Raw genomic sequence first — 27,672 nt, 5'->3', positions numbered from 1 at the left:
CCCTTTTATTTTTTTTGTTTTTAATAAGATAAGTATCCAGGGTTGCTTGTGGCGGCGGCTGCTGCTGCTGCTCCATTTTCTTTACTTTTCACCAGCTACTGCAGGAGCTTTACCTCAAATTTTTGTTTTTCAAGAGACAAAAAGAAAAGATATAATGTCAAGAAGTAGTAATAAGATAAGTGAGAAATAACTTTGCTTGGAATAGAAATCAACTGTTTGTTTCAAATATTGTATTACAGTCGCAAAAGTGGGACAATGTGTACATAAATGTGACTGGCGTGTCTGTGTGTGTATATGTAAATCATTATATATACAGATATAAAAATAATTATATTTTGCCACGTTTCACATTTTGCCATTAAAAAGTATATCTGTTTTTGGCTTCGTTAAATATATATATATTTTTTTAACCTTGCAGATCACTAAACCATTCTTTGCTGCAGTGCCAGATGGGAAGGTGCAACAGAAGCTATTGAGAGTTCTGTTTGATTTATTGTTAAATTGCAAAAACCCACTTTGTGCCCAGGCAATTAGCAGTGTTTTCAAAGGGGTAAGTTGCAGACTGTTAGGACTTGGGAATCTAGTCAGAATTGTTAAGATATTTCAGGTTAAATTGCAATCAATAATTATATTTATTGCTTATGAAATTCTTAACATGATAGTCGTCATCAGCCATATAAACCACATTAAAATGTAATTTAATATGCATTAAAGATGCATTAAAATAGTATTCCTAAAAGGTAAGTATCACATCTGTATGAATTCATTATGTTGTAATAATGAACTTCAGAGGAAGGAGGAACAGTCCACTCTGCTTCATTTTTATTTTCTGTATGAAAAAGTAATTTGTCTAGAATCAAAAAGTGTTACTCCAAATATATTGAGAGTAACTGTTGCTTTAATAGTAATTTGTTTGTTTAATACATAGATGAAAACTCTTCTTGCATTCTGATTGACATAAGAAATGCAGTTAGGACAGGCATTCATAGCTATTATGATGACCAAGGCCAGATAAATACTTGGGTGGGTGGATAGATGTTTATTGCTCATATGTACTTAATTTATTTTATTTTTTGCTCTAGATTTCAGTTGATGCTGAGCAGATTAGTGTAGAGCTAGAACCTCCTGAGAAAGCCAAAGCTCTGGCTACCGTTCAGCAAACTAGGAGACAGAAAATACAGCAACAGAGGTAATGGGCATAGAGGTGTTGAGGCTACAGCCTTTGTCTGTATACATTTAGAAAACACCGCTTGTTGAGAGAATGTCGTAAAATATATAGAAGGCATAGGAACTTCTCTGACTACATCGGTAAAGAAGAAAAAAAATCCCAAGGACTTCAGAGTTTAAAGCCTCCCCATATCATTTAAAAGAGCTGATAGAGTGCTTGATACAGAAGACCGCTATCCCTACCCAACAACCTTAAAATCATATATTGAACTTGCTGTGCACCGTCAGGCCTGAGCTTATTTTTGTGTGTCTTTACTGTTAACATATATGTAAAGAAAATGCATGGGTGAGTTTTGAATGGATATTGACAAAATCTTGCCATTCAACTAAAAAGCAATTATTATTTTATTTTATTTTTAGTAAAAGCTTCAGTCATATTATTTTTATACCCTCACTAAGTAAATTCCGGAGAGAGAATCTTCATTCAGTTAGTCAGTCCTTCTCTTTCTGTCTCTTCATCTGTATGCAACCACTTCATCCACTTGATTTACAGAGCGTCTTGCTCATTAAATTACTTCTTAGATTGTGTTTGTCAGAGGAAAACTTTTAGAAATGTATGCTGGAAGGGACCTCAAGAAGTCAATTCCAGCCTCCTGTGCTGTGGCATGACCACGTAAACATAGACCATCAATGACCAGTGTTTGTCTAAAGTGGTGTTAAAAACCTCCAATGATGGGGATTCCACAACCTCCCATAAAAACCTATTCTAGAGCTTAATTACCCTTATAGTTGGAATGTTTTTCCTAATAGCTAACCTAAATCTCCCTTACTGCAGATTGTCCATTACTACATGTCCTGCCTTAAGTGTACATGGAGAACAGTTGATCACTATTCTCTTTAAAACAGCCCTTAACATGTTTGAAGACTGTTATCAAGCCCCCCCTCAGTCTTTTAATAATTTGTTCCAGTATCTTTCCAGGTATCTAAATTGGGCCGACAGGTCTATAATTCCGCTGGGTCCTCTTTGTTCCCCTTTTTAAAGATAGGTACTGTGTTTGCATCTCTCCAGTCTTCTGGGACCTCATCTGTCCCCCAAGATTTTTTAAAGATGATAGTTCTGAAATTGCGTCATGTAGTTCCTAAGGTACCCTGGGATGAATTTCATCTGGCCCTGTCAAATTGAATACATCTAATTTATCTAAATATTCTTTCCCTATTTTGGCTTATGTTCCTTCCCCCTTGTTAATATTAATTGTGTTGAGTATCTGGTTACCCTTAAACTTTAGTGAAGACTGAAGGAAAACAGGCACTGAACACCTCAGCTTTCTTGAAGTCAGCTGTTATTAGCTCTCCTTCCCTTCCAAGTAGAGGATCTACGCTTTTTTTCATTTCTCTCTTATTTGTAATGTTTTAAAGATCCTCTTATTGCCTTCGATGTCCTCTGCTAGGTGTAACTCACTTTGCACCTTAACCTTTCTGATTTTGTACCTACTTGCTTGTGCTATTCTTTGTCCTCTTCTTTTCCATTTTTGTCCATGTTTCCACTTCTTGTAGGATTCCTCTTTGATTTTCAGGTCATTAAAGAATGGTTGATGGAGCCATATTGGCCTCTTACTATTCTTCCTATCCTTTCTTCGCATTGGGTAGTTGGCAGTTGTTGTCTTTTAATATTGTCTCCTTGAGGAAGCTGTCAGCTCTCCTGAACTCTTAGATTTTCCCTTAGACTTCCTTTTCCCTTAGATTTTCTTCCCAAGGGACCTTATCTGCCAGTTCTGAATTTATTTAAGTCTTCTGTTTTGAAGTCCCTTGTCTTTTTATTTTATTGCTCTCTCTCTTTTCTTTCCTTGGAATCATGAAATCATGGAATTTCATGATGACTTTCTCCTGAATTGGCTGCCATCTTCAGATTTGCTACCAGTTCTTCTCTGTTCATCAGAAGCAAGTCTAAAATGGATGTCCCTACTGCTTCCACTTTCTGGAACAAAAAGTTGTCCCCAGTACATTCCAAGAACTTAATTAGAAATTTTGTGTTTTGCCATATTACTTTTCCAAGAAATGTCTGAGTAAAGTGCCCCATTACTACCAGATCTTCTGTTTTGGACACTCTAGAAGTGACTCATCCCCGCCTTCTCCAGATTTGTGGTCTATAAATCTACCATGGTGTCACTCCTATTTTTTTAACCTCTTTTATCTTTACCCAGAGACTTTCAACTGGTCTGCATCCCACCTCCTTCTGGACCTTAGAACAATTGTATATATTCTTGATGTATTATGCAATACCTCCCTTTTTACCCTGCCTGTCCTTCCTGAACAGGCTACACCTCTCTGTACCAATATTCCAGTCATGAGACTTATCCCAATGTTAAGTTAATGATGCCAGTTAAGTCATAGTTTAGCTTGTGCACAAATGTTTCCAGTTCTTCCTGTTTATTCCCCATACTCCTTGCATTTGTGAATAGACATCTAAAATGTTGAGCAGATTCTCCCACTGATTTTCCTCTTTTCACTTCTATGACCCTGCTGTAACTGTCCATGTCCTTCCCCGGCTCTCAAATATCTAATCCTCTGCTAAAGTTACCTTCTTATATCTTATCTGTGGGCTTTTATCACCTACCCCCTTTGAACCTGTTTTAAAGCCTTCCTTACTAGTTGGAGTCAGTGCATGAAGATGCCATGCCCCTTCTTGGTCAGGTGGACCAAGTTCAGTCAGTGCCTAGCCACCCAGAAGTTAAAATGAGACTATTGTCCATTAGCTGGATGCCCAGCGGGTCAGCATTGAGACAACTGACTAATAACAGAAAAATGATTTCAGTCGCAGGAACCCATCTTGGAATATGGAGTTGTGTTTTGGGTGTGTGTCTGTATAGTAGGCATGCTGTAATTTTACTTTTTTTCTTTTTTTACAATTGGGTCTGTTTTTTCTTTTGATACATACTGAGATTCTATTTTTGTTTGAAAGGCCATGCAAAACCTTTGCAATCTCTACCCAAGTGGTGGTGGTTTTCTTTTCTAACAGTGAGCTGTGCTCAGTTCATTTTCTTTGAATGAATATATCTTAATTTTCTTGAGTTCTAATCTTTTTAGAAAACCCCAAGTTCTGGAATCAGTACCGGAAATCAGCAGTGTGAACTGGCAGAGAGTTACACTCATCCTGGAATTACTGCAGCACAAGAAGAAGGTCAAGCGTCCTCAGGTGCTAGTACCTGTACTTTTTAATCTGCTGGCCAGGTAATGACACTTAATTAAAAATTAGTAAGAAACATCAGTCATTACCTGTTCTCTCCTCACTAATAGAGGATGTAAAACATTAGAGTGTGGGCTAATACCTAAACATTGTGGCAGCAATGTATCGGTGCGCCCTTTGTTTTAACTCCTTTAGTCAGGAGAGCAGGACACAGGGCTGCTGTCATTATTGTATACTGTACGGTGGGTCTTTGAGAGTGGTACAACACACGCAGCTTGTCAGACGTGTGCTTTATTTCTGTATTAAGGGGGTTGGGAGTGCTACGGTTTCCCTAAACCCTGATTTTCTGAATGGTCATGCAGATCTCCACTGGTGGTTGTGGTGACAGACTGACCTTGTGGTTCCTAATTCAGGGCTGCTGAAGGATGATTTACAGAAAGTAGTAATATTGCCCTTTTTAAAGCAGCCTAATGAAATTACAGCTATTCCTCTCTTGCCCCATTTCCGGATGTTTACTGGTTTTTACATATACCTCTCCCAATCCCCCAAAGAAGCACTCAAAGCCAGATGTTATTCAAACATCTTGGCAGGTAGAGCCTTGCTGAATTGCCTGTCTGCCTCCTTGGGACCTAGTCTGTAAAAATTAAATCCCTAAATTTCCCTTTATTTTGTAACTTAAATTTTTAACAGATTTGGTGATTAGTTTTCAAACCTTCAAATTTACCTTTTACAGTCAAGGGAAGATGGATATTTCAAAGGAAAGTGGGTGATTCAGTGAGCTTTTCCTTTCAGTGACATTAAGTGTTCAAATGACATTTCAGTGCACAGTGATTATTTTCTGAGGGGCCTGTAATGAAGAAAAAGTACAAATTGTTCGTAGTTTGAAACTTCTGGCAGCTTTTGTAAAAAGAACACTGAGATAAAATAGGAAATTTCTCCGCATACTATGTAAGATTAGTGATGTTTTTATGGAAGTCTCTTTGTCTGAATATTATCTCTGGTTTGAATTTTTAAGATGTGACTAGTCCACTAGTTTATCTGAAATTTATTTTTCATCCTTCCACTTCCTACTCCTGACTACCTCCTGAATCATTTAGATGCCTGGAAACTTCAACAACAGAACAGGAAAATATGGAATATACAAAGCAGCTAATCCTAAGCTGTTTGCTAAACATCTGTCAGAAACTGTCCCCAGGTGGCAGCAGGATCCAGTCAGGTAAAAATTACAGCTTCCAGTTCTGAGCAGGAAAACTTTCCCTAGCTTTTGTACATTAGCTGCCTTTTAGGATTGCAATAATATGTCTGTCTGTTCTTAAGACTAGTGATCTTTTTTTAAAAAACAGTACTAAGCAAGATTTTTTTCCCCCTCTGCAGATATCCTTGATAAAGAGAAATTTAATGTGGAGCTGGTAGTTCAGTGTGTCAGGGTATCAGAAATGCCTCAGACACATCACCACGCGCTGCTACTGCTTGGTACTGCTGCTGGCATGTTCCCTGTAAGTTGTGTGTGAGGTTTATTAACAACTCTTCTCTTTTGTCTCTGGTTTTAAGAGAGGGGAAGATAGAAAGCTAAGATAGAGGGGAAGATGTAGAGGACTTCAGGAGAGAAAACTACTGAAAGAAACGGGACAAAATTAGATGTCCCTTACATTCTTTTGAAGAGATTCCCACTCCCATTTATTTATTTAAAAACAGAAAGATACTTCGCCATGGTGTTGTTAATCACTAATTATCAATGGTCTTACTATCCCTCCCACAGAAAAACCCTTGGGGAATGGAGAACTTATTACAAAAGGGCAATATGGTTCAGCATGACATTATCCCCCTCAGGTTAAATGGCTCACCCACCCTTCTGTTGTGTTCAGGGCCTTTTGCACCTCCTTTTCTTTTTTCTTCCCTCCACGCTATGCAGTATAGTGGAGCGTCTGACCCAGATATGAGCATGAAAGGTGGTATTAGTGTTTTTTATCTCCTGCAACAGTGTAATGATTGTATTTAATAATGTTTTAAGTCTTTGAAACTGCTTCTGAAATAGGAGTTCTCTTCTGTGGGCTGAAATTTGAATATGCAACCATTGTTAAAATAAGTTACGCAAGTGGTGTTAACGTGTATCAGTATATAGAGGCATATATTTGTTGTTCAGTCTACCAGTTGAGAAGTTTAAAAATGAAGTGCTCCTCTCCACGATTAAACTGAAATTTATTCAACAGGTAGTTTTTAATTGCTTTAGGGAAACCCAATATATAACATGAAAACAATTTTCCATCCTTCTTTAATTCCGGGTCAGTGACTGGTTTTCGTGTTTTAAATAAAGTAAATATTTGCCTGGAATATTAAATACCTTCCTAAAACATGGCATATTTATTCTGCTTGTTAAGCCTGCATGGGAAACCTGTTCACAGCCTCCTTTCATTGTGCTCTTATAAAACCAATAACACACAGGCTTTAGCAAGATGGTGCCATCAGCAGTACTCAAAGAATTGTCAGAAGTTATCTTTAGAGCTTTCACAGTGCTAGGCTACATTAAACTGAAAAGTTTCAAATTGAATTTGTGTTTAAGTTCATATTGTGGTTGTGAGGTAGCCTAAAGAAGTCAGAAAACTAAAAATTAAAGCAGCTGCTCAGTCATTACCTCACATTGTGTCACCTTTGGTATTGCAGGTATTTGAAAGATAGAGGGGCAATTAGGTGTCCAACTTCCATTGAGAGTCAGTGGGAGTTGTGTACCTAATTGGCATTTGTGTCTTTGAAAATCTACTCATAGGTGATTTTGCATACCACAGTACTGCATTATCTGGATATAAGAGCATGACAGACTTAGTCAGCCTTAACTCTCAATTCCTTTTCTTTATTAATTTACTTAGATTTTTGTTTTGATGTCTAAATATTATATTCCCTTCAGCATAGTTGCTCTCTATAACTTTAAGAGACACCGTCAACTTGAAATCTAGTCAGTTAAAAAAAAAAATTGAATAAAGAATTGTTCTCTGATTTCTTTCAGTTATAGTAAACTTAAGTACTGTTTCTAAAAAAAAAAAAAAAAAAAAAAAAAAAAATTATTCCAGATAAAGAAAGGGTCAAAAAGCCTTAAAGTATATTGACAGGTGGGGAGGGAGAATGGAGGAAAAACAAAACCACAAACACATACACACCCCTTACAAAAATTAGTAGCTTTAGTATCTAAAACTGAAAACACTAACCTTTTAGTTTTTTGGGGCTTTGTTTTTCAGGACAAAGTTCTCCATAACATCATGCCCATTTTTACATTCATGGGGGCAAACGTCATGCGTCTAGATGATACTTATAGTTTCCAAATAATTAATAAGACGGTGAAGATGGTTATTCCTGCTCTTATACAGGTGAGATTTGTTTTCTTTCATTAGAAGCAGGAAGAAAGCTCTGAACAGTATTTTGGGTGTGGGTTTTTTGTTTTGTTTTTTTAAGGCACTAGTAAATTATTTATAGCATGTTCCTTGAGATTTCTATTGGGTATAACAGACATGACCAGCCCTAAGGTCCAATAAAAAGTAGTACTGAAAAAGCATCCTCCTTATCCAGGGAGCGGAAATGGATTTTACAGAAGGTGGAATGAAAGTGATGACTTACATAGCTGGTCTGGAGCATGTATTTTGGTGTACAGGTCTCAGTGACATACTTAAAAGCCTAGTAATGATTTGATTAAAACACCATATGTTATCAGATTGTATGACTGAATGTGGCCTGAAATGTTATAAAAATATTTTGTAACTTACTTAGCAAAGAAATATTAGGAGTATCAAATCTGGCCTTTGCTGGTTTTGTTGGACTCATTGGAGATCACAGATGTACTATAGTATTTATTTATGGGAATGGGAATGTCATTTCTTTTCTTCTAACTCTCTCTTTATTTTTGGCCATTTGAGCTAAATGAATATAAACCCAAAACAAACACACACAAAGAGTTAGAAAAAGACTTAATAAAAACACTTTCCCTGAATCTGCTTTCACTTGACAATGTCCCTAACATTCTCCAGTAGTCCATGGGTTTTCACGAAGAACGTGGGTGAGATCTGAATTTCTAAAGTAAACACACATCTCTGGTTGGAAAACCTTTCAGGCCCCCTTCATACATCATAAAGAAACAAAAAAGAGAGACCCTTGTTTTACTTTCTCTGCATGTCACTTTTAGAGAAATCAGGCTGTTCTCCAGTACATTTTGAAAAGTAACTTGTAATTACTGACTAATGGAGCCATTATCCAATGTGAAAACAAATCTATATATGCATATATGTGTATACATAATTATTACATATAGATAGTGGTCTGTTAGTGAGCTGATATTCTCTAGGTCCTACCAAAATTGTTTTTATTAAAGTGTAAAATTTGATCAAGAATTAAAATGCGTGCTGAGGGTGAGATTTTCAAAAGTGCTCATCATTGGTCTCCCTTGAAAATCTCCTGTTGACTTCATGGGCATAAATTTAGATTGTTGCTGAGTAATTTTCAAAATCCCAGTCAACTTGAGAGCAATTTAGTAAAATACTTTCCTAAAACTCAAAAGAAAATTTGATGACTGAAAATTGGTTAGAAAAACATAGTCTTTTGTTAGCCCCACTTTGCACTGGTGCAGCACATCTACATTAATGGGGCTCATACACCGTTATGCCAGCGCAAACTTTTGTAATATCAACAAGCCTTACATTTTTACAGGATGAAGCCTTTAGATGTTTATCTTGTGATCATAATGTTTGGCAATGGTCTTGCTTTATGTGCCTCACAGAAACAATTCCCACCTCTTTATTTGCTTTTATGTGCATAGAAAATCCTCATTAGATTGTGCCCAGGTAGGATAATTTGTTGAACTCCCTAACCTGTTTATAGGCTGAAGATGGTGGCGCTCCAGAGGCTGCACAGAATGTGGAGGAGGTAGTTATTAAAATCATACACGTGTTTGTGGATGCCTTGCCTCATGTGCCTGAGCACAGACGCCTTCCCATCCTGGCTCAGCTGATTGATACGTTGGGAGGGGAACGATTCCTCTGGGTTCTTCTGGTGCTCCTGTTTGAACAGCATGTGACCAAAACCGTGACTGCAGCAACCAATGGAGAAAAGGTCAGAACAATGAGGGGGTGAACTCTTTAACTGTAAAAATGTCCAGACTGAAAATAACAGCATGTTTTCGAGGTGGTGGTGGTGTAGCCTCATCAGTCCCAGGATGTTAGAGACAAGGTGGGTGAGATAATATCTTTCATTGGACCGTCTTCTGTTGGTGAGAGAGAGAAGCTTTTTAGTTTACAGTAAGCTCAAAAGTTTCTCTTTCACCAACAGAAATTGGTCCACTAAAAGATATTACCTTACCCACCTTGTGTCTCTAGCATGTATTCCATTCAGTTGTGAGATAAGACTTTTGCCTACCCTACAAAAAAACCATCTGTGTTGCTGCCAAAACATGAGGATAATGTTTACTATGTGTATTGTAGTAACACTGAGGAACCCCATCATAGCCTGGGACCCATTGTTCTAGGTACCATACAGACATGATATTAAAAAGGTAGTCCCTGCCCCCAAATTGCTTACAGTGTAAGTAATTATGTGTTAAAATTTCTTTTTCCTTGGCTGTGTGTCTTACTGAAATGAGATTCTCTGGTGTGGATTTTATTCTTCCACATAGGTGGGAATAAACCATATTATATTGCAGAAATGTATGTGTTTTTGTAGTGTAGCCAGGATCTTCATGTAAAGTGTTAAAGGGAGACTGTTAGAATAGTTTAAGCTGAAAATTCAGGGTGTGTGTTTTATTTTTTTAAAGGGGTGGTTACATTTTTTTATAAATGGAGATTTTTCTAGTCATAGTCCCCAACCACGTTGTGACCGCAAACACAACAGCACTTTGCTGTTGCAGGGTACCCGGGAAGTGAAATAGATCAGTCTAGTTTTTGTCCAGGCTGAGTGACCTACTGAAAGTATTCAAACAACATTAATGGGGAAAAGTTAGGTAGATTACAACTTTCAGTTTTAACTATCACATTCAATGTTAATAGCACAGCTGTTGTAATATTTCATAACCTATTGGGCCAAATTCAGCCCTGCCTAGGTTACTGTGCATGTGGTACTCCAGTCTTGGCTCAGCTGGGCCCATATTATTTGCTTTGTTTGTTTTAAAGACCAGGTCAGGTTTTTGAGGAGGTTTTTTTCTCTTGTGCAAAAATCAGCAAATACAATAAGTTTCCTACTGACTACTTTTCTAATGCATTTAGAGGTTAATTCTAATATTCAGTACATGGTACCTGTCAAAAATTGGAAAAGGTTCAGTCTGTGCTGTAAAAATCATTGTCATCATCTTATTTTTGCTCTTGTTTAGCTGACATTTTTGTGGGGTTCTATTCTCATGTGCCAGTTCTGGCCATCTTTGTGGGATGGAAAAATCAAAATAATCTTTTGGCTCTAGAAATCTAGTAGTTTTCTGTTGGGCTTAAAAAAGACAGATGACAACAAAAAATACCCTGCCAAACTGACTAATGCAGTAGCAAGAGATTTGTTTTCTCTACCTCAGATAATTTTTTCAGGTGCACACTAACTGGGTTAGAGGATTTTTAATAGAATATTGTGGAGCGTTTCACTATTGATCAGCTGGATCTGAAATAGTGACGTTAGTGGTAAGCCATAGTCATTACCACAGTACGGCTTTTCGATAGCCTTCAGTATGTGGAATGAGCTGTTGGTCTCTGCCCATTCACAGGGGACATGAGTCCAACACATCTTGCTGTTGTTATCATTAATAACAGTTCCAGCAACATTCCCTAGGACCGTACATTCATACACATTCAACAACAAAAGTTTTTTCTCTTATTTTTAGTTCTTGAAATAAATATTTTCTCTGTTAAATCCCTAAACAGGATGCTGTTTTGGAAACAGATGTTGAATTTTGGATTACTGTTTGTTGTGAGTTTAGTGTTCATCATCAATTCCAGAGCTTGATGAAAATAATCCAGTACTTAACAAAACTGCCAGAGAACAAAGAAGGTAACCACAAAACGGACTTGCTCTGCAGATGCTTGTGAATCTTAATGTTACTTCTGTTGTTCAAGGTTTTGGGCTGCAGGATTACCTTAATTGCATCTTTCTCCTTCTCATTCCGTTAGAACTACAGTTAAGAAGTATATACCTTTTTTGTGCCAAAAAATTTTATTTCAGAATACTTTGAATTAGCATTCAGGGCCAAATAGTACTTTTCCTTCATAGAATACAGTAAGATTCTCCAAAGTAGTTTAGCTTAAAATAAAAAGGGACCAACCATAATAATTAGTGTATAGAACATATCATGTGTAATATAGCATATGCTTGTTTTATAAGGCTGTTCTTTAAAGCAAAAAATAAAAAAAAATATAGGGACTTAACTCAATTTTTATGCATTTTTTTAAATGCAGGTTTCTGGTGGAGGCACCCATTGAACAGTATGTCTTGATACTTTTAAAAAAAACCAAACCATTATTTAAGTGTAAGGTGTTTTCCCTTCCTTGTTGATATTTACATGACTCTTTCCAGCAAAGGGAGAACGGACAGGCCTGATAGCAACATTTCCAAATATACTCAGTCTAGAATTTTGTGACCCAACCCCTTCCCCCCCACCCTCCCTCCCCTTTGGTGCCATCCTATTCGTGTCCCATTTCCCATATAGCTTTTTCAGAAGACACAAAAGAAAATATAAAATATGTACAATATACAATACAGAAAGAATCAGACAAAATCTCAACATTTGTATTAGAAGTTAATGAAATGGAGACATTCCCCTCTCCTGTATTTTAGTGTCTTGCTTCTGACTTAATATAGGGATGATTCTGGGACTTTTGCAAAATGAATAGGGCTAGCACAAAGCTGACTGGAGTTCAGAACAGTGTTTCCGCTATTCTGCTTGAGCCCTTGGTTTGCCTATTGTATAATATCACTGATGATGATGAAAAAATTTAACACAGTGGGGAGAGAAAACCGTTGACTTTCAGATGGCATTTTGTAGGAGAACATATTGAAAAATATAGAAGACTCTTTTGAGCCTGATCCTTCCATTCTTGCACAAGCAAAACTGAGGACTGTAGGGTTGGATCCTATATCTTAGTTACCCAAGTTTACCTCAACTACTGAACAATGCAGCACTTACTTGCCCTTTAACTGTTACAATATTTTATTTCAGTTTTAGTAATTGGCAGTCAAAAGCTTCTTTCCCAGTCATGGCTGCAAAAATAATTTTTTGTGGGGGATGTTTTATCAGATGATCCTGGACCAAAAAAATTAAGAACACGCAAGATGAAAACACAAGATGAAGAAGTGCAGCTTTTTAATGTGGAGTCTCACTCAGGCAAACAACTGCGACATTTTAAATTTTTATCTGTCTCTTTCATGGCACAGCTTTTGGCTTCTCAAAGTTTTGTGAAAAAGGTAATGCAGATTTTTTCTGTCAAGTGGTTTGGTTTTCTTTTCATTCTGAACACATCTGTTCTTTTAGCTTTCTGAAGTATATTTGGCTGACTGTCTTTTACACAGTTCTGAAGTCTTTTTGCAATTTATCAGTAAAAGTTTTGGGGGGTTTCTTTTGGTGGTATGTTGTTGTTTTCTTTGTTCTTTTTTTTTTTTTTTCCCCTTCCCCCCTCCAGTTCTTTTACAAAGAGACTTAGCCTGCGTGATTGGTCATTAGGTAAAAGACAGAGTAAATCCTGGCTACAGTGAAGTCAATGGCAAATAGTCTCAATAACTGATTGATATCACACTATCTGGATTCACCAGATTCCAGCATTATAATTCCAAGGTGCCTTTTATTTTGTGATTTCGAATTACATATTATAAAAGGTATCTTTTGAGTTATAGTGTTGGAATTTGGTGAATCCATGTAGTCTTGGAATCTGGTAAAACTCTAACTCAGAGATAAAAAATTATACTATTAAATCTTAAAGAACCAAAAAGGTTTTGTTTTTTTTTAAAAATATCAGTTATGGGGAACTGGGTGGCTCACAGAGAAGTGATGAGATGTGAAATTTTTCACATGTAGGGCAATGATTCAAATCTAGCCCTAATTTGTAGCATTTTTCTATCCATCTGACTGCAGTTTGGTGGCTTACATGAAGTGAGTCAGTGTTCTGTCTCTTTTTCGTGGATAAGTATCTGATCACGAATCCACCATTGCAATTGGTATTAGTAGGCTGGGCACTGGTAGTCTCAGCAGAGAGGCCACAGCTTGAAAGGACATGGAAACTCAACTCATCTTTTTAGAGGTGATCCCTCCATCTCTGGTTTGAAACATATTGATAGAATAGTATTAGGCAAGCTTTCACTGCAGGAGCCAATCCTGTGCTTGCCCAGAGGACTTCAGTTACCTGAAGTGTGGTAATCCAGTGTCATTCATCAGCAATATTACAACAATCTTTAGTTGAGTTTCTTGGGTTTCATCCTGTCATTAGTTTTTGGGGTTTTTTTATGGCTAAATTACAGCTATAGAAAAATTGTAATTAAATGTTAACATATCCTTCATGGAAGCAGCTCCAATGTGTTACTGAAATACAGTCCTAACAACTGTTTGGTTTTTTGTTTTTGTTGTTAATCAGATAGTCGAATGTGATGGAGCTGAAGAGCTACAGAAGTTGGAGCAGAGGTACATGTGCGCGCGCACACACAAAAAAACCCTACAAACTTATGTCTCTGTAGTGAAACACCAAACTGTGTTTATTACAAGCCGGTTGTTTTTCAGTTGATTTAGCTGTTGTCTGATTTTTGGATTTTTTTTTTTTTTGTTCTTGACAAGTGAAGTGCTTTTTTTAAAAACTAATTCTGTCCACTTCGCTCGACTTCATGTATTTACTTTAATGTTTACATGAGCATGTCGCTGCCATGATAAGAGGGTCTCTAAAAATCTGAAATTATATCTGAAATTCTTCTAGCCAAAACACTTGTTGCTCCTTCACTCCCAGGAAAAATCCCTTATCCATGTAAGCCCGTTTGTCAGAATGAGAGTATTACAGTCATCACAGATGTAATTTAAAAGAGCTGACTTAGTAGATTTTCAGTGCAGCAAAATTTAGGTTTTGGGGGGAAGGTGTAACTTGCGTGGGATGACAGTAAGTAAAGAAGGGATGCGTGGCACAAGTGAAGTGCTGCACATCTTAGACCTGTTTCCGGGCTTTCATACATTTCCCGAGGTGTTTGGGAGACTTCTTATCCTTTGAAAAGGATGATAAATGGTTGGAGGGCTAGATGGACTCTTCTTAATATGTGCCCTCAGCCTGAACTATTTCCTAACAGGTTTTTGTATTTTAATATCTAGATCTAATGTAAATAGTTTTCTGTACGGGGTATTTTATTAACCCTCATTATTGTCTGTGAAGTTTCTTGCCCTCCAGGAATAAAATCACTTTGTAAATGTTACTCATGAAAAGATATTTCTCCATTTAGATTATTAGAAGAAGTTCTTTGCTACATAAATGTTGTGGCACACTCAGTGGAAGAAAATGCAGACAAACCAACAGCAAAGTTTTGGAGGGCTCTGCTCAATAAGTCTTATGATATGCTAGATAAAGTAAGTTTTCATTACTCCATTTGTTGGCTTTGCTTTTCCTTCTCTTTTTTTTTTAACATGATTATAACATTTGTTACATTTTAATTTTTGTGAGAGAAGGTGGGTGAGGTAATATCTTTGTTGGACCAACTTCTGTTGGTGAGATAGACAAGCTTTCAAGCTTACACAGAGCTGTTCTTCAGGTCTGTGTAAGCTTGAAAGCTTGTCTCTCTCGCCAACAGAAGTTGGCCCAATAAAAGATAATACCTCATCCATGTTGTCTTGCAAATATCCTGGGACCATCATGGTTACAACAGCACTGCATATAACATTTTATTTTTGCAACGTTTGTATAAGGTTTTTTTGTTGGTGGTTTTATGTTACATAATTCATTAGAAAGCTTTACCAACCAATTTGGGACCTGATGCATTGTTACTTTAATTTTCTAGTGCCAGCAGTATTATTAGGCAGAGCAAACAAAGTGAGGTAAACCCAGTGATGGTTATTTTTCTGTTAAGCGTCCTGGTGGTTGGAAAGAGCCATCTAGATATTGTCAGAAAGAAAATAGCCTTCTGGTGTTTTTTCTAGTTACAACTTTTAATGTGGACTTTTAGTTAGCTAATATTTCTGCAGAAGAATTTACATGAAGTGACAAGCCTTGCTATGTTTTTCAAGTCTTTTTTTTTTTTTTTTTTTTAAATCAGAAGTACAGATGCTATGTTGGCTTGGTGCCCTAGCAGCAATAGTGGAGCTATGGATTAGAGTTCTCATCAGTTCTCAGGGTGACTGGTGCTGAATTTTCTTCCATTAGAGACTTAGTTGTCCCGCCACTCCGAGCCAATGTGCATGGAGCAATGTCAGAAGGATTATTTTGGTGGCGAGTGATATCTAGCCAACTGCGGCCTGGAGTGGAAGAATATTGTGTAGGAATCCTCAGGGTTAAATGAGGCAGAGCAAGTATTAGGTAGTTTATTTCCAAATTGGTGGCTAGCAGTTACGGTATGAGAATTAAACATTGTAGCAGGAACTTACTTTCTCCTTTTGCTTTCCCAAACAAAGCACTATCAGGACATGCTTTCCCTTCTTTTCTGATCCCCTCTTTGTTCTCAGGAAGTGCACACTTCTTTACTTTTTGGGGGGCTTGGATGGTGCAGTACAGGAAAGAACATTTCTCTTGCTGTGTTTTTTTTTACAGGTCAATGCCTTATTGCCGACACAGACATTTATCCCTGTCATTAGGGGACTGATGACCAACCAGCTGCCTTCTGTGAGACGTAAAGCAATGGATCTCTTGAACAATAAATTGCAGCAGCGCACACGTTGGCAGAAGGTCCAAGTAAGGCAAAGGGTTAAGCCCTTTCTTTTTGTTTAAACAGTTTGCACCTTTCCGCTAATGTAGAAATGAGGTGTCGTGTAAGGGCAGGTGTAGAACTTTCAGATGGAAATGTGAGTTCCACATTAGCAGCATATCTTTTGAATACCAAAATGTGGTCCGCCCACCCACATTAACTTGCAGGATCTGGACCTAGCTATGTTTTTAATTTCATATTTGTGTGTTCTTTTGTTCTCTTAGGTTCGGCAGCTCTTAGAACTAATTCCAGAGCTAATCACTATTGTACAGCATAAAATAAATGAAGAGGAGGAGGAGCAAGCCATCAACAGGCAGACTGCTTTGTTCAGCCTCAAATTACTGTGCAAATGTTTTGGCACAGACCATCCAGAGCCTTTTGTGCCTGTTCTGAAAGCCACCATTGACCTGATTTCTTCAGAGAGGAAGGAAGAAAGGAATGTGATGGGAAGTGCTTTGCTATGTATAGCTGAGGTCACCTATACACTGAAAGCACTAGCCGTACCTCAGCTTCCAAGGTATCATCCATTTTCATAAAAGGATTCACTGCCGCAGGAACTACATCAGATGAAACGTATTACTAAAGACTGGCTTAAAGGCTTGTTAAACTAATTGGCAGTCTGTATGTGCACAGTGTGCTTTGTAGAAATGGATAAAGGCCCAAGAGTCCTCCTGAGTACTTTATAGTGAGAGAACTCTGAAGCAAATGATGCACTAATTGTGTAAGAATTGCAGATCATTTAATAGTCACAGAAGTTCTTGCAGAATCTGTCAAATGGCTATATTACCACTGTAAGCCTGACTGTATTTAAAACATAGAAACCTTGTTCAGCACAGTTGGAAAATAGCTCTGATACAACTCTGTTTAGTCCTGCCTGTTCATATGGAACTCAGGCATTTAATAAACAGCTTTTTAAAAACGCCTTAGCCTTAATAAGAATGATCAGTTTCATAATGTAGTAGGGCCTTAAATCTAATATTCTTCACAGCTTTTTGAGAAATAGAATAGAGAAGCGAATCCCAAAAGGCCGGGTTTTCAAAAATCGATTCTGCAATTGTGCATGTAGAAATTTTAGACATGAAAGTTGTGCCTGTAGTTTTATAGGCTGGATTGAGGCCTATTTGGAAATTTACCTCCAAATTTGCAACTGACAATGGATTTACTTTTCTGTGTGTTTTTACTTGATTATTTGCAGGCTGATGCCAGCGTTGCTGAAGACACTAAAACTCAAAAAGGAGCTGGTCTCTAATGAGATTTACTTGCTCAGCGCGGTGACTGCGCTGCTGAAAGTTGTGGCAACACTAGCACACTTCCTTAGTCCCTATCTGGTGGATGCTTTGCTGCAGGTGAGCCATCACTGTCTTTACAGGGTGAGGGGACAAGAATGAGGAAGCTCAAATTATGGAGGTCATGCAGGATTTTGCAGTGAATTAAAATGAGAATTTGGCCATCTGGGTGGTTGGGGGAAATCTCCCGACTGCTTCTACTCAGCCTCCGTGAGTAAATGGAATGATGTAGCTGGTGTTCTCCTGCAACCTTGCAGAGACTTAGCTTGCCACTATAGGAGGCGGGGTGTGAATTTTGAGGGTTTTTCTCCTGTACCAGTAAGTTGATCAAATGTGTATATATTAATAAAAACTCCAGCTTTTATAAATAGAGTGGATGTAATGCTTATTCCACTGATGAATCCCCTTTTTCAGTTTTCATGTATTGCAGGAGACAAAGTCTTATATACAAAGTTCATAAATTATAGTGTTTAAAGTAGTAACAGACAGTAGTGCTTTTTATTTCCGAAATGCTTTGCAAGTGCTAATTAAACTGAGTATAAACTTTTTAAATGAAGTAGGTAATTTCTTTGTTGGTTCCTAGACTGCAATATTTTTCTGGAGGAGATGATTATGAAATCAGCTCTTGAAAGATTTGTTTTACTGGTTTTGTTGTTCTTGGATTTTCTGATAGGTCGTTCGCTTGGAAAGGATTGCAGTGGAAATGGGTCCTTCGTCCCAGCTTAATCTCCGTTTAACATCACTGAAAACTATGTTAGCTACACAGCTTGGTCCCAGAGTTCTGTTGCCAGCGATTACCAAGTGTTACGATGAACTTGCAAATGCTTGGAAGGTTATGATTTTTTCATTCATTAGTAAAGTGAATGGAAATGTAATTATAGTTTAAATATGCATTTTTATATTAAACCAGAAAAGTTAGAACAGGGAAGGATCCATCAGGCTCTAGAGTATTCACATGCTAGATGGCAAGTATGGAAGACAGTTCTGTTCATTAAAGCTTTCATTTATTTGCTCGGGACATACATTAGGAATTGCAGCTTTCCTCTGGGCCTTGCTGCTATCTCATGCTTGGGCATTTAAAATTTGCTGCCAAGATGGGGAGGGAAAGAAAACTCTTTAAAGGGACACTGCCTATTTAAGTCAAATTGTAAACAAACACATCTTCACCTTTTATTGATAGTGCCTTAGATTACCAGAAGTCAAAGAATTTTATAAAATCCAAGTTATTTACAACCTGTCAACCTTTTTTATTTCTCTTAGCTTGGGCAATGAAAATCAGTTTTAAATCAATTTTATTTTGTTTGGTCAGATGCATCTTTTGGGTTCTTAATGGTGCAAATTTTGGGTTTCTAACATTGTGAATGGGGATGTTTATTTGTTTAAAGACCATGATTTTCACCTGTATTTTTTTTTAAAATAAATTGTGGGAGGAATTCAGTTGATCTGATGATCTATGGATGTGACTTCTTTTTAACTATGGGGTAACAGCGCTTTTTTTTTTTTTTTTTTTTTTTTAATCTTTTACAGAACCGCCTGGGTCCCCTTATGGACATTCTTAAAGAGCACATTGCAGTTATGGAGAGAAACCAGCTCATCTCCCATCAGTCTGAGCTCACAGCATTTTTCATGAAAGCCCTGGACTTCAGAACAGAGCACTCACAGGTGGAGTATTGGCAATTCTTAAAGAGCAAGAATGGATGTGGTTTTCTACTAGATGTTAATTTTAGAAGTTCTTTATAAGAATGTGTCAGGTTGTTTCCTGCTAAATGCATTTTCTGCACTTTTGAAAATTGTGTATTCAGCTAGGAGAGAAGTGAGAGAGTGCTCCTTGTGAATAGAAAATTTTAGTTACACAAGTATCTTGGACCTAAACATAGTAGAGATAAAGTTAGACTTTGTAAAAGGATGCTCATCAGGCTCTGAGTCTTACTGTATGGATTTTGAATTATACCTTTCACTTGTTCTAGGATGATCTGGAGGAAGTTGGTAGAACAGAGACTCATATTATTAGCTGTTTAATTAGCATGGTCATGAAGCTTTCGGAGGTTTCTTTCAGACCCCTCTTCTTCAAGGTAGGAATTTTAATATAGTCCTTTGGTATTAGCACGACTGTATTTACAACTGCATTAATGTAGAACAAACTTCTCTCTCTCATCAGTTATATGATTGGTCCAAATCAGAGGTCACCTCAAAGGACAGACTGTTGACATTCTACCGGTTAGCTGATTGCATTGCAGACAAGCTCAAGGGTCTTTTCAACCTGTTCGCTGGTAATTTAGTGAAGCCTTTTGCTGATACCCTGAACCAGATTAACATCTCCAAAACTGGTAGGTCTCCAGTTACTATAGTTATCAAAGAAGGAACAGTTGAAATATAATATCACTGTAAGCTTGCTGTCTCTGCATGCCTCCCACCCTTGTCTCCTAACACGTTTTCTTCCCGCTTTCTCTTGCATCTTGCAGCAAGGTGGCTTACTCATTTGGGGGATGCAAAAGGATGTCTTCAGTTGGGGGGTGTGGGCCAGAAGTCCAAAGAAAGGAATATTCTTCAACTAGGGGAAGTCATTCCACTCATGACATTTCTCTTGGAGTCAGCCAAAGTTGCAATTTGTGAGATCAGTGAAGCCTGTTTCAAGACCCTGCTCTCTTACGTTTCACTCATTGCCTCCCCTGACATGGCCATATAGAACACACCAGCCAGGCTTGGGCTCCACAACTTAGTTGATGAAATATCTGCTGCTGTTTTGTTTCATTTTCCTCTCCCCATTCAAAACTCAGGCAACCCGCAAATGCATTGGTGACAGGATGTTTCCATACCTAGGCAGCCTGTCCATCAGTAGCACTGATTGTCAGGCTCTTCAGTTAATCCCTAGCACCTTTTCCCACAAGCTGTGTGCTCCCCTTCTTCCCCAGCTGTATGCCACATCCAGCAGCAACAATATTAGTCTAAGCAATAATATTCCAAACTACAATGAGCTAAAAGGCTGTATTGCACATTGCATTTCATGTGGACTAGATTTAATCATGGGATATCCAGGCCATAGGCCATTTACTACTTACTCATTTCTTAAAAAGAGTGTTGGTAACATCGACTGCTAAATAATCTCTCCTTTCATTATAGCCCGTTCCATGAACAGCTAACAATATTTCTAATTCCTGGTGTTTGCAGAGCAAGTGGCTTCTTCATGGTTTTTCCTTTCCTTCTTTTCCCCACGTGCAGATGAAGCTTTCTTTGACTCTGAGAACAGTACTGAAAAGAGCTGCTTATTGCTGCAGTTCATCCTTGACTGTTTGCACAAAATCTTCCTCTTTGATACCCAGCGTTTTGTAAGCAAAGAGAGAGCAGAAACCTTGATGGTGCCCCTAGTTGACCAGGTACTGACACATACATTGAAAGGATACTATTGCTGGATTATCCAAGTATTGTAATCCCATTTCGTTTAACAGGTTTATTGCTGACTATTAAATATTCAGATTATATTCCTTGTAATTTGTCATGGATTTGGCCTTCTTTGGATTAATCTCTCCCTGTTCCCGTTTTATTTTCAGTAATCGTATTATTATTATTTTAGTATTTGTCTTCAAAGCACTTCAACGCGTTACCTAAATAACCCTGCACCTCAGTTTTCTCCTACTACAAAATAGAGAAATTAATACTTACTACCTCACTGGGGTATTGGAAGGATTAAGTGACTTGCCCAAAGCTCAGGAGTTTCCAGCTCCTTCTCCTTTGCTCGGACCTTTTTAAACTGCCCCATCACACAATTAGATATTCTGCAGTGCCAGCCAACACCACTCCCAAATTGGATGGGTCATTGCTGCATGAAGAAGCTTTTTCTGTCTCCTCCCCCAACTCCTGCAGGCCAAGTGCACTCCCTCTGCGGGCTCTCAGACAGCATTTATCAGTCAAAGATATGGCACCCCAAAGAATTTAAACCTGAATTTTTCATGCACCAGTAAACAATGGTACCATTAAATCTTAAGCCCAGAAGAGGGAGTTCATAGCTGAAAGATTTTAGGGGAATCAACATTTTAAAATGTAACTTCTTAGATTTTTCATCTTACTGGTATTTGGTGGATTTTATCTTACTGGTGTTTATCTTCCTTAATACTCTGGCCTTTGGAATCTCCCTCCATTAGGCTTTGAACTCGTGTGTTGCGAAATGTTAACCTGATGTTGCGGGTTAGAGGGCAGCAGGATGTTTTTAAGCCTCAGTTAAACAGTTGGGCCTTTCTGTTTGACTTGCTTTATGATCATTTTATTCCTGCAGCTAGAAAACATGCTTGGAGGAGAAGAGAACTTCCAGGAAAGAGTGACCATGCACCTGATTCCATGTATAGCTCAGTTTTCAATTGCAATGGCAGATGATTCTCTATGGAAACCACTAAACTACCAGATTCTGCTGAAGACAAGGCACACCTCATCTAAGGTATGAAGCTGGATTATCTCCGAGTTGAATATGAGTGTGTTTAAACTGCTGTGCATAGAAAGCAGATTGTGGGTTGGCTGGGTCATTGCTTGACATGAAATTTGCTCTTTATGGGATAACACACTGGTATTATTAATACAGATGGTCCTTTACTATAGTGTGAATGGAATAGCTTCAGAATGGATGCCAGAAGATAATTATGGGCAATTGTTCATCAGCCCCCAAGGACTGACCTATGTTTTAGCAGGGTTTCACTGTGTCTTTCTTTTGTTCATGTTCCACATTTATAGTATATCTAAGTGTGGCAGAATTCAATGTTTATATTTGATCATTTTAAGATATCCATGTTCATTTTTAAGCATTTTTTCAATTTTTATCTATTTACGTTTTCACGGGGGGGGGTGGGTCAAGCAATTTATTTAATGACAGTAGATGTTGAGATTCAAAAAGTTAAAACCTTTTAACCATTAAAACACAAATTGTCAACACCACATGTCAAAGTATACAAACCAAACTCTTAAGTTCTCAAGCAGCATTTTTCTTTCTTTGCATTTTGATTATCAAAGGAAAAAAATCTTCATGGGTTTGTTTGTGTATGGTGACATCTACATTTATGGATAAAAATCTAATCCTCCCATGCCCAAGTATATTAGGCCCTTAGGATGGTTAATGAGGAATGACAGGTTGTGATGTCTTCAGTAAATTGATAACACTCAGCTCTATTTCTGCAAGGCTTGCTGATGGAGCAGAACAGATGACTTACTGTCTTGGGAGTGGGATTGTGATGAGGGCGAACTGGCTAAGACTCGGCTAATTTTGATAGGTTGTGGGGAGCAACTAGAAGAATTAGTAAGCGTTAATCACAACTTCAAAAGCAAATATAGCCTATCTTTTTGAGCCTGGTGTGTAATCTATGGGTCTCATTGGACCCCAGACTAGTTAGGAGCCCAGCTTTCAGCTTTTAGTACAAAGAGAGACCTTTTATTTTGTATATGAACCTGCTACACTTATTTGTCCTTTTGTTATGAAGAGACTAGCCTTCAATAATGCATTCAATTTGGGCTACACCTTGAGACCAGCTGGAGCCTAGAACTGACATAGAATGCAGCAGTCATTTTATTAAGAGGGCTAGTATTTCAAGAGCACAAACACCGGAGCTCTGTAAGCTTTGCTGGAGGGTTATAGGCTCCCTGGTGGGATTCAAGCTGTTTGTCTTGATGTTTAAGGTATGTCTACACAGACCACGGAAGTGAGCCTCCCACCCTGCGTGGACACTCAGGCCAGCGGGGATCCCATTAGCGCTCTAAAAATAGTTCTATAGACAGTACTTAAGTTGCAGCTTGGGACTACACTTGACGTCCTAAATGGTTTGGGCTCTTCCTCTTAAAAGATTGGTCTCACTCCTCCAATGATATTGTCACCATTGCAGTTGGCAAAAGTGCTGGAGCTCCACTGATGTAATGTAGAGGGAGGTAGTGGCAGTGTTCTACATGGGGGTCCTTTCACTTTGCCGTTCTGTTGGTCAGAATCATTAACCGTCTGGGTGTGCTTCAGGACCCATTGGAGGTGGAAATGTTTTGAAGACTTTATGAAAGGAGTCCAGTCTATCAGCTTACTTCGAAAATTTCCTCCTCCTAACAAACCCATCCCTCCTTAATGTCTCTAATCACTTCAACCAGGCTTAATTCTTGACTAATTTTCTGTCCTTTTCCCCTGCAAGATGTGACTGGCTCTAAATTTTTATATATATGGGAGACTGAACTACATTAGACTCTCCTGTAGAGTGCAGGCTCTCTGGCTCCAAGTAGTTTAGCAAACTTCAGTTCCCAGAATTCACTTTATTACCCCTCTCCCCAAATAAAGGCCCTGGGAGGAGAATGGAACGGGAACTAAATTGATCTAAGACATGGAGTATTAAAAGGTATGTTTGAGAATATGCTGTATTGCTTGTTTCCCTATATAGTGTCTTAGGTTTGGTTTTGTTTTTTTTTATTGTAGGTCCGATTTGCTTCTCTGCTTACTTTGGTAGAACTTGCAGGGAAACTAAAGGAGAACTACATGGTGCTGTTGCCAGAATCCATCCCTTTCTTAGCTGAGCTAATGGAAGGTAACGTCCTACAATGCTTCAGTTGACAACCAGGATATTTGGGTTGTCCATTTTGAAATACTCGTATAATACAAAACAAACTTTAACAAAGACAGTGATCGATCACTGACAAATATTAAAAATCCACTGTCCTGAGTGTTAGATAAGAATGATCAGTGACTATGACATTGGCTTAGTACACCAATTAGTATACTGGGACTTGATACCTGAGGTGTTAATGGGACTTTTAATTTTAGTTAACAAGTGGATGCATTGTTTTAGGAGCCATAGACTAATTGATGGGAATTCACCTCTGTGCACTGGGCCTGTGCACCACTTAAGTCCCAAACAGTCAGACTGTGGCACTGCTTTTAGGACAGGTTTTTATAAAGCGTTACTACATTTACCGCACTCTTGTGAGTGGAAAAACCACTTTATTTCAGAAATATTTTTGTTGCATTACCTTTTCAGCTGCAGTAATGCTCAACTAGTAAATGCTTCCCAAACACCATAAGTGCATCCCGAACACCCTGCCCAAAGGAGCATACAGTGTGAAAAGACACACCCATGAAACGGGTTGTGAGGAGATCTTACAACATAAGAAAAGTGGTGAGGGTGGAGATAGGGCATATAGGTTAGTTACATCTTTGTTAATGTTTGCTTTTTAGATGAATGTGAAGAAGTAGAACACCAGTGCCAGAAGACAATTCAGCAACTGGAAGTTATTTTAGGAGAACCACTCCACAGCTACTTCTAAGAAACACCATTGCCTCTTTGTCGTAAAGTCTCTGTCATGAGATGTGAATGTCTGTCTCACATAAAAGAGCTAATAATATTGCCACAAAGTTACTATGTCACTCCAATTAAGAGTAACACCTTTTTTTGTAGTAGACTGCGAAGATCTTGCCTATACGCTGTTCAGGGTCATGACAATTTCCACAGTTATTAATAAATTGAAAATTATACAGAAGTCAAAAAGCCATTCTGTAATCTGTGACTTGTAGAAACTGTTGTATGAATTCAGTTCAGGAAAGACAAGGGGGATGAATTTTCATAAACTAAAATGTGCTGCAAGGTTTTAGAAGGGACAGACTTCTGGGTTTTTTGTTTTTTTTCCTAAACTTAGTTTCTATCCTGTTAAGTTTGTACTGCAGCTTTTTAGTCATTTATGGTGACTGTAAGCATTTTCTACTAGCAGAGTCCCTGACTACAGAAGCTATATTTTTGTGAGATGTTTTCTTTACAGTAGTTAACTCAGTAGTTTAAATCACTCATCCTTTATGCTCTGTGGGATTTGAGTCTCAATTATACCAGCCTATAACCTCAAACAGTAGTTGTTAAATTAGTGTTTTCTTTGTAGCTGTTTTCTTTAAAAAGTGATTACTATAATCACCATTATGCCATAAGTCTGATACGCCACAGGAATGTGCACGTTACTAGTTATGTGAATTAGGTTCTTACAACTGTGTGTACCCATTTGTGAAAATCAGGTATTCTGTCTAGATGTGCTAGTTTAACTACCTTGGTTTTAGAATCTTTCATGAAGAATGAATGGGCAGATGTTACCTTTTCTATTCCTGTCTCTTCTTTTTAACTGTGGAAGAAAATAAGTGAAGAAGCCAGCAATACTCCATTTAAGGCTGTTGACCATGGATGACTATACAAGAATCCAACTTCAAAGGAGTTTAGAAAATAAGAACTTTGTTTGCATTGCAGGACTTACACTACAGAGCGGAAGTCAAACTTACACAGGGACTCTAGGAGAAAAGTGAAGTTAACTGAAAATAATCTTTACGTAGTGCTCTTTAGATAGCCAGGCAATTGCGGTAAAAACCAACTTTTCTTAGGCTGAGGTTAAATGTTTAGTGAGGAGGCTGTTTACAGAAGCATGTTTTAGCTGGAACGTACTTAACAGTGAAAAGTAAATCTAAATTACATGCCAGTGTAACACTGTCTAGTGTGGGCACTTTTAAATGGGCCTGATTGAAGGATTCAGAATAGTTAGTCTGTATCCGCAAAAAGAAAAGGAGTACTTGTGACACCTTAGAGACTAAACAATTTATTTGAGCATAAGCTTTCGTGAGCCACAGCTCACTTCATCGGATGCATGCAGTGGAAAATACAGTGGGGAGATTTATATACATAGAGAACATGAAACAATGGGTGTTTGTGGGTCTGATTTGTGTCCATTTATTCTTTTACGTAGAGACTGTCCAGTTTGGCCAATGTACATGGTAGAGGGGCATTGCTGGCACAATGGTAGATGTGCAGGTGAACGAGCCTCTGATATTGTGGCTGATGTGATTAGGCCCTATGATGGTGTCCTTTGAATAGATATGTGGACACAGTTGGCAACGGGCTTTGTTGCAAGGATAGGTTCCTGGGTTAATGTTTTTGTTGTGTGGTGTGTGGTTGCTGGTGAGTATTTGCAGAAGGATGACCCATCACTCTCACAGATCTTGGGAGACAGGCCAGTCTTTGCTTACAGACAGCCCCCCAACCTGAAGCAAATACTCACCAGCAACCACACAACAAAAACACTAACCCAGGAACCTATCCTTGCAACAAAGCCCGTTGCCAACTGTCCACATATCTATTCAGGGGACACCATCATAGGGCCTAATCACATCAGCCACACTATCAGAGGCTCGTTCACCTGCACATCTACCATTGTGCCAGCAATGCCCCTCTGCCATGTACATTGGCCAAACTGGACAGTCTCTACCTAAAAGAATAAATGGACACAAATCAGACGTCAACAATTAGAACATTCAAAAACCAGTCGGAGAACACTTTGGTCACTCGATTACAGACCTGAAAGTGGCAATTCTTCAACAAAAAAAACTTCAAAAACAGACTCCAATGAGAGACTGCTGAATTGGAATTAATTTGCAAACTGGATACAATTAACTTAGGCTTGAATAAAGACTGGGAGTGGATGGGTCATTACACAAAGTAAAACTATTTCCCATTGTTTATTTTCCCCCCTACTGTTCCTCAGACGTTCTTGTCAACTGCTGGAAATGGCCCACCTTGATTATCACTACAAAAGGTTTCCCCCCCCCACCCCCCTTGCTCTCCTGCTGGTAATAGCTCACCTTAAGTGATCACTCTGGTTACAGTGTGTATGGTAACACCCATTGTTTCATGTTCTCTATGTATATAAATCTCCGCACTGTATTTTCCACTGAATGCATCCGATGAAGTGAGCTGTAGCTCATGAAAGCTTATGCTCAGATAAATTTGTTAGTCTAAGGTGCCACAAGTACTCCTTTTCTTTTCACTGATTGAAGGAGAGATCATAGTTAAAGAAACTACAGAGTAGGGATCTATTCTTAGATCATTCCCTTTAGTACCTACCACTTAGAAACCACTCCAATAATAAAATCTGAAATACACTAAAAAGGAGAGGTATAAGGTATTTCATAAAATTACCTGGAATTTTGGCCATTGAGATTTTTTAGTAAGGTACTATTACTGAAAGCTAACTTTACTACTTCCTGGTGCTTCTAACCTTAAGCCTGTAGAAAAACTTAATCACGAAATAATAGCCCACACCTTTTAAATAACAAAACTTTTGCATACCTTTTCTTCCTCATCATGCCCACTACCAGTGGACATACTAAGACAGTGAATAGATAAATTAATAATG

At 38.2% G+C, this 27,672-nt stretch overlaps 1 protein-coding gene across 4 annotated transcripts in view; it reads left to right on the top strand.

Moving 5' to 3' along the window:
- Nucleotides 1-24,998, top strand: part of HEATR1 (HEAT repeat containing 1) — a 52,719-nt gene extending 27,721 nt beyond the window's left edge. For all 4 annotated transcript variants that reach the window (XM_043544339.1, XM_027831135.3, XM_027831133.3 and 1 more), the window contains exons 24-45: nucleotides 419-550; nucleotides 1,083-1,189; nucleotides 4,252-4,395; nucleotides 5,449-5,567; nucleotides 5,726-5,847; nucleotides 7,582-7,710; nucleotides 9,212-9,442; nucleotides 11,227-11,353; nucleotides 12,597-12,763; nucleotides 13,924-13,970; nucleotides 14,768-14,891; nucleotides 16,066-16,206; nucleotides 16,444-16,736; nucleotides 17,415-17,565; nucleotides 18,179-18,337; nucleotides 19,033-19,167; nucleotides 19,473-19,577; nucleotides 19,664-19,832; nucleotides 20,725-20,879; nucleotides 21,776-21,934; nucleotides 23,933-24,041; nucleotides 24,689-24,998. In XM_043544339.1, the coding sequence (XP_043400274.1) occupies nucleotides 419-550; nucleotides 1,083-1,189; nucleotides 4,252-4,395; nucleotides 5,449-5,567; nucleotides 5,726-5,847; nucleotides 7,582-7,710; nucleotides 9,212-9,442; nucleotides 11,227-11,353; nucleotides 12,597-12,763; nucleotides 13,924-13,970; nucleotides 14,768-14,891; nucleotides 16,066-16,206; nucleotides 16,444-16,736; nucleotides 17,415-17,565; nucleotides 18,179-18,337; nucleotides 19,033-19,167; nucleotides 19,473-19,577; nucleotides 19,664-19,832; nucleotides 20,725-20,879; nucleotides 21,776-21,934; nucleotides 23,933-24,041; nucleotides 24,689-24,777 (3,114 nt within the window). In that variant the 3' untranslated portion in view covers nucleotides 24,778-24,998. The remainder of the gene's footprint in view (nucleotides 1-418; nucleotides 551-1,082; nucleotides 1,190-4,251; nucleotides 4,396-5,448; nucleotides 5,568-5,725; nucleotides 5,848-7,581; nucleotides 7,711-9,211; nucleotides 9,443-11,226; nucleotides 11,354-12,596; nucleotides 12,764-13,923; nucleotides 13,971-14,767; nucleotides 14,892-16,065; nucleotides 16,207-16,443; nucleotides 16,737-17,414; nucleotides 17,566-18,178; nucleotides 18,338-19,032; nucleotides 19,168-19,472; nucleotides 19,578-19,663; nucleotides 19,833-20,724; nucleotides 20,880-21,775; nucleotides 21,935-23,932; nucleotides 24,042-24,688) is intronic.
- The last annotated feature ends 2,674 nt before the right edge of the window (nucleotides 24,999-27,672 follow it).

Source organism: Chelonia mydas, chromosome 3, assembly GCF_015237465.2.
Source record: "Chelonia mydas isolate rCheMyd1 chromosome 3, rCheMyd1.pri.v2, whole genome shotgun sequence".
Taxonomy (NCBI): domain Eukaryota; kingdom Metazoa; phylum Chordata; order Testudines; family Cheloniidae; genus Chelonia; species Chelonia mydas.
Note: the sequence above shows the minus strand (reverse complement) of the source record. Positions and strands in the feature narration are given on the sequence as shown.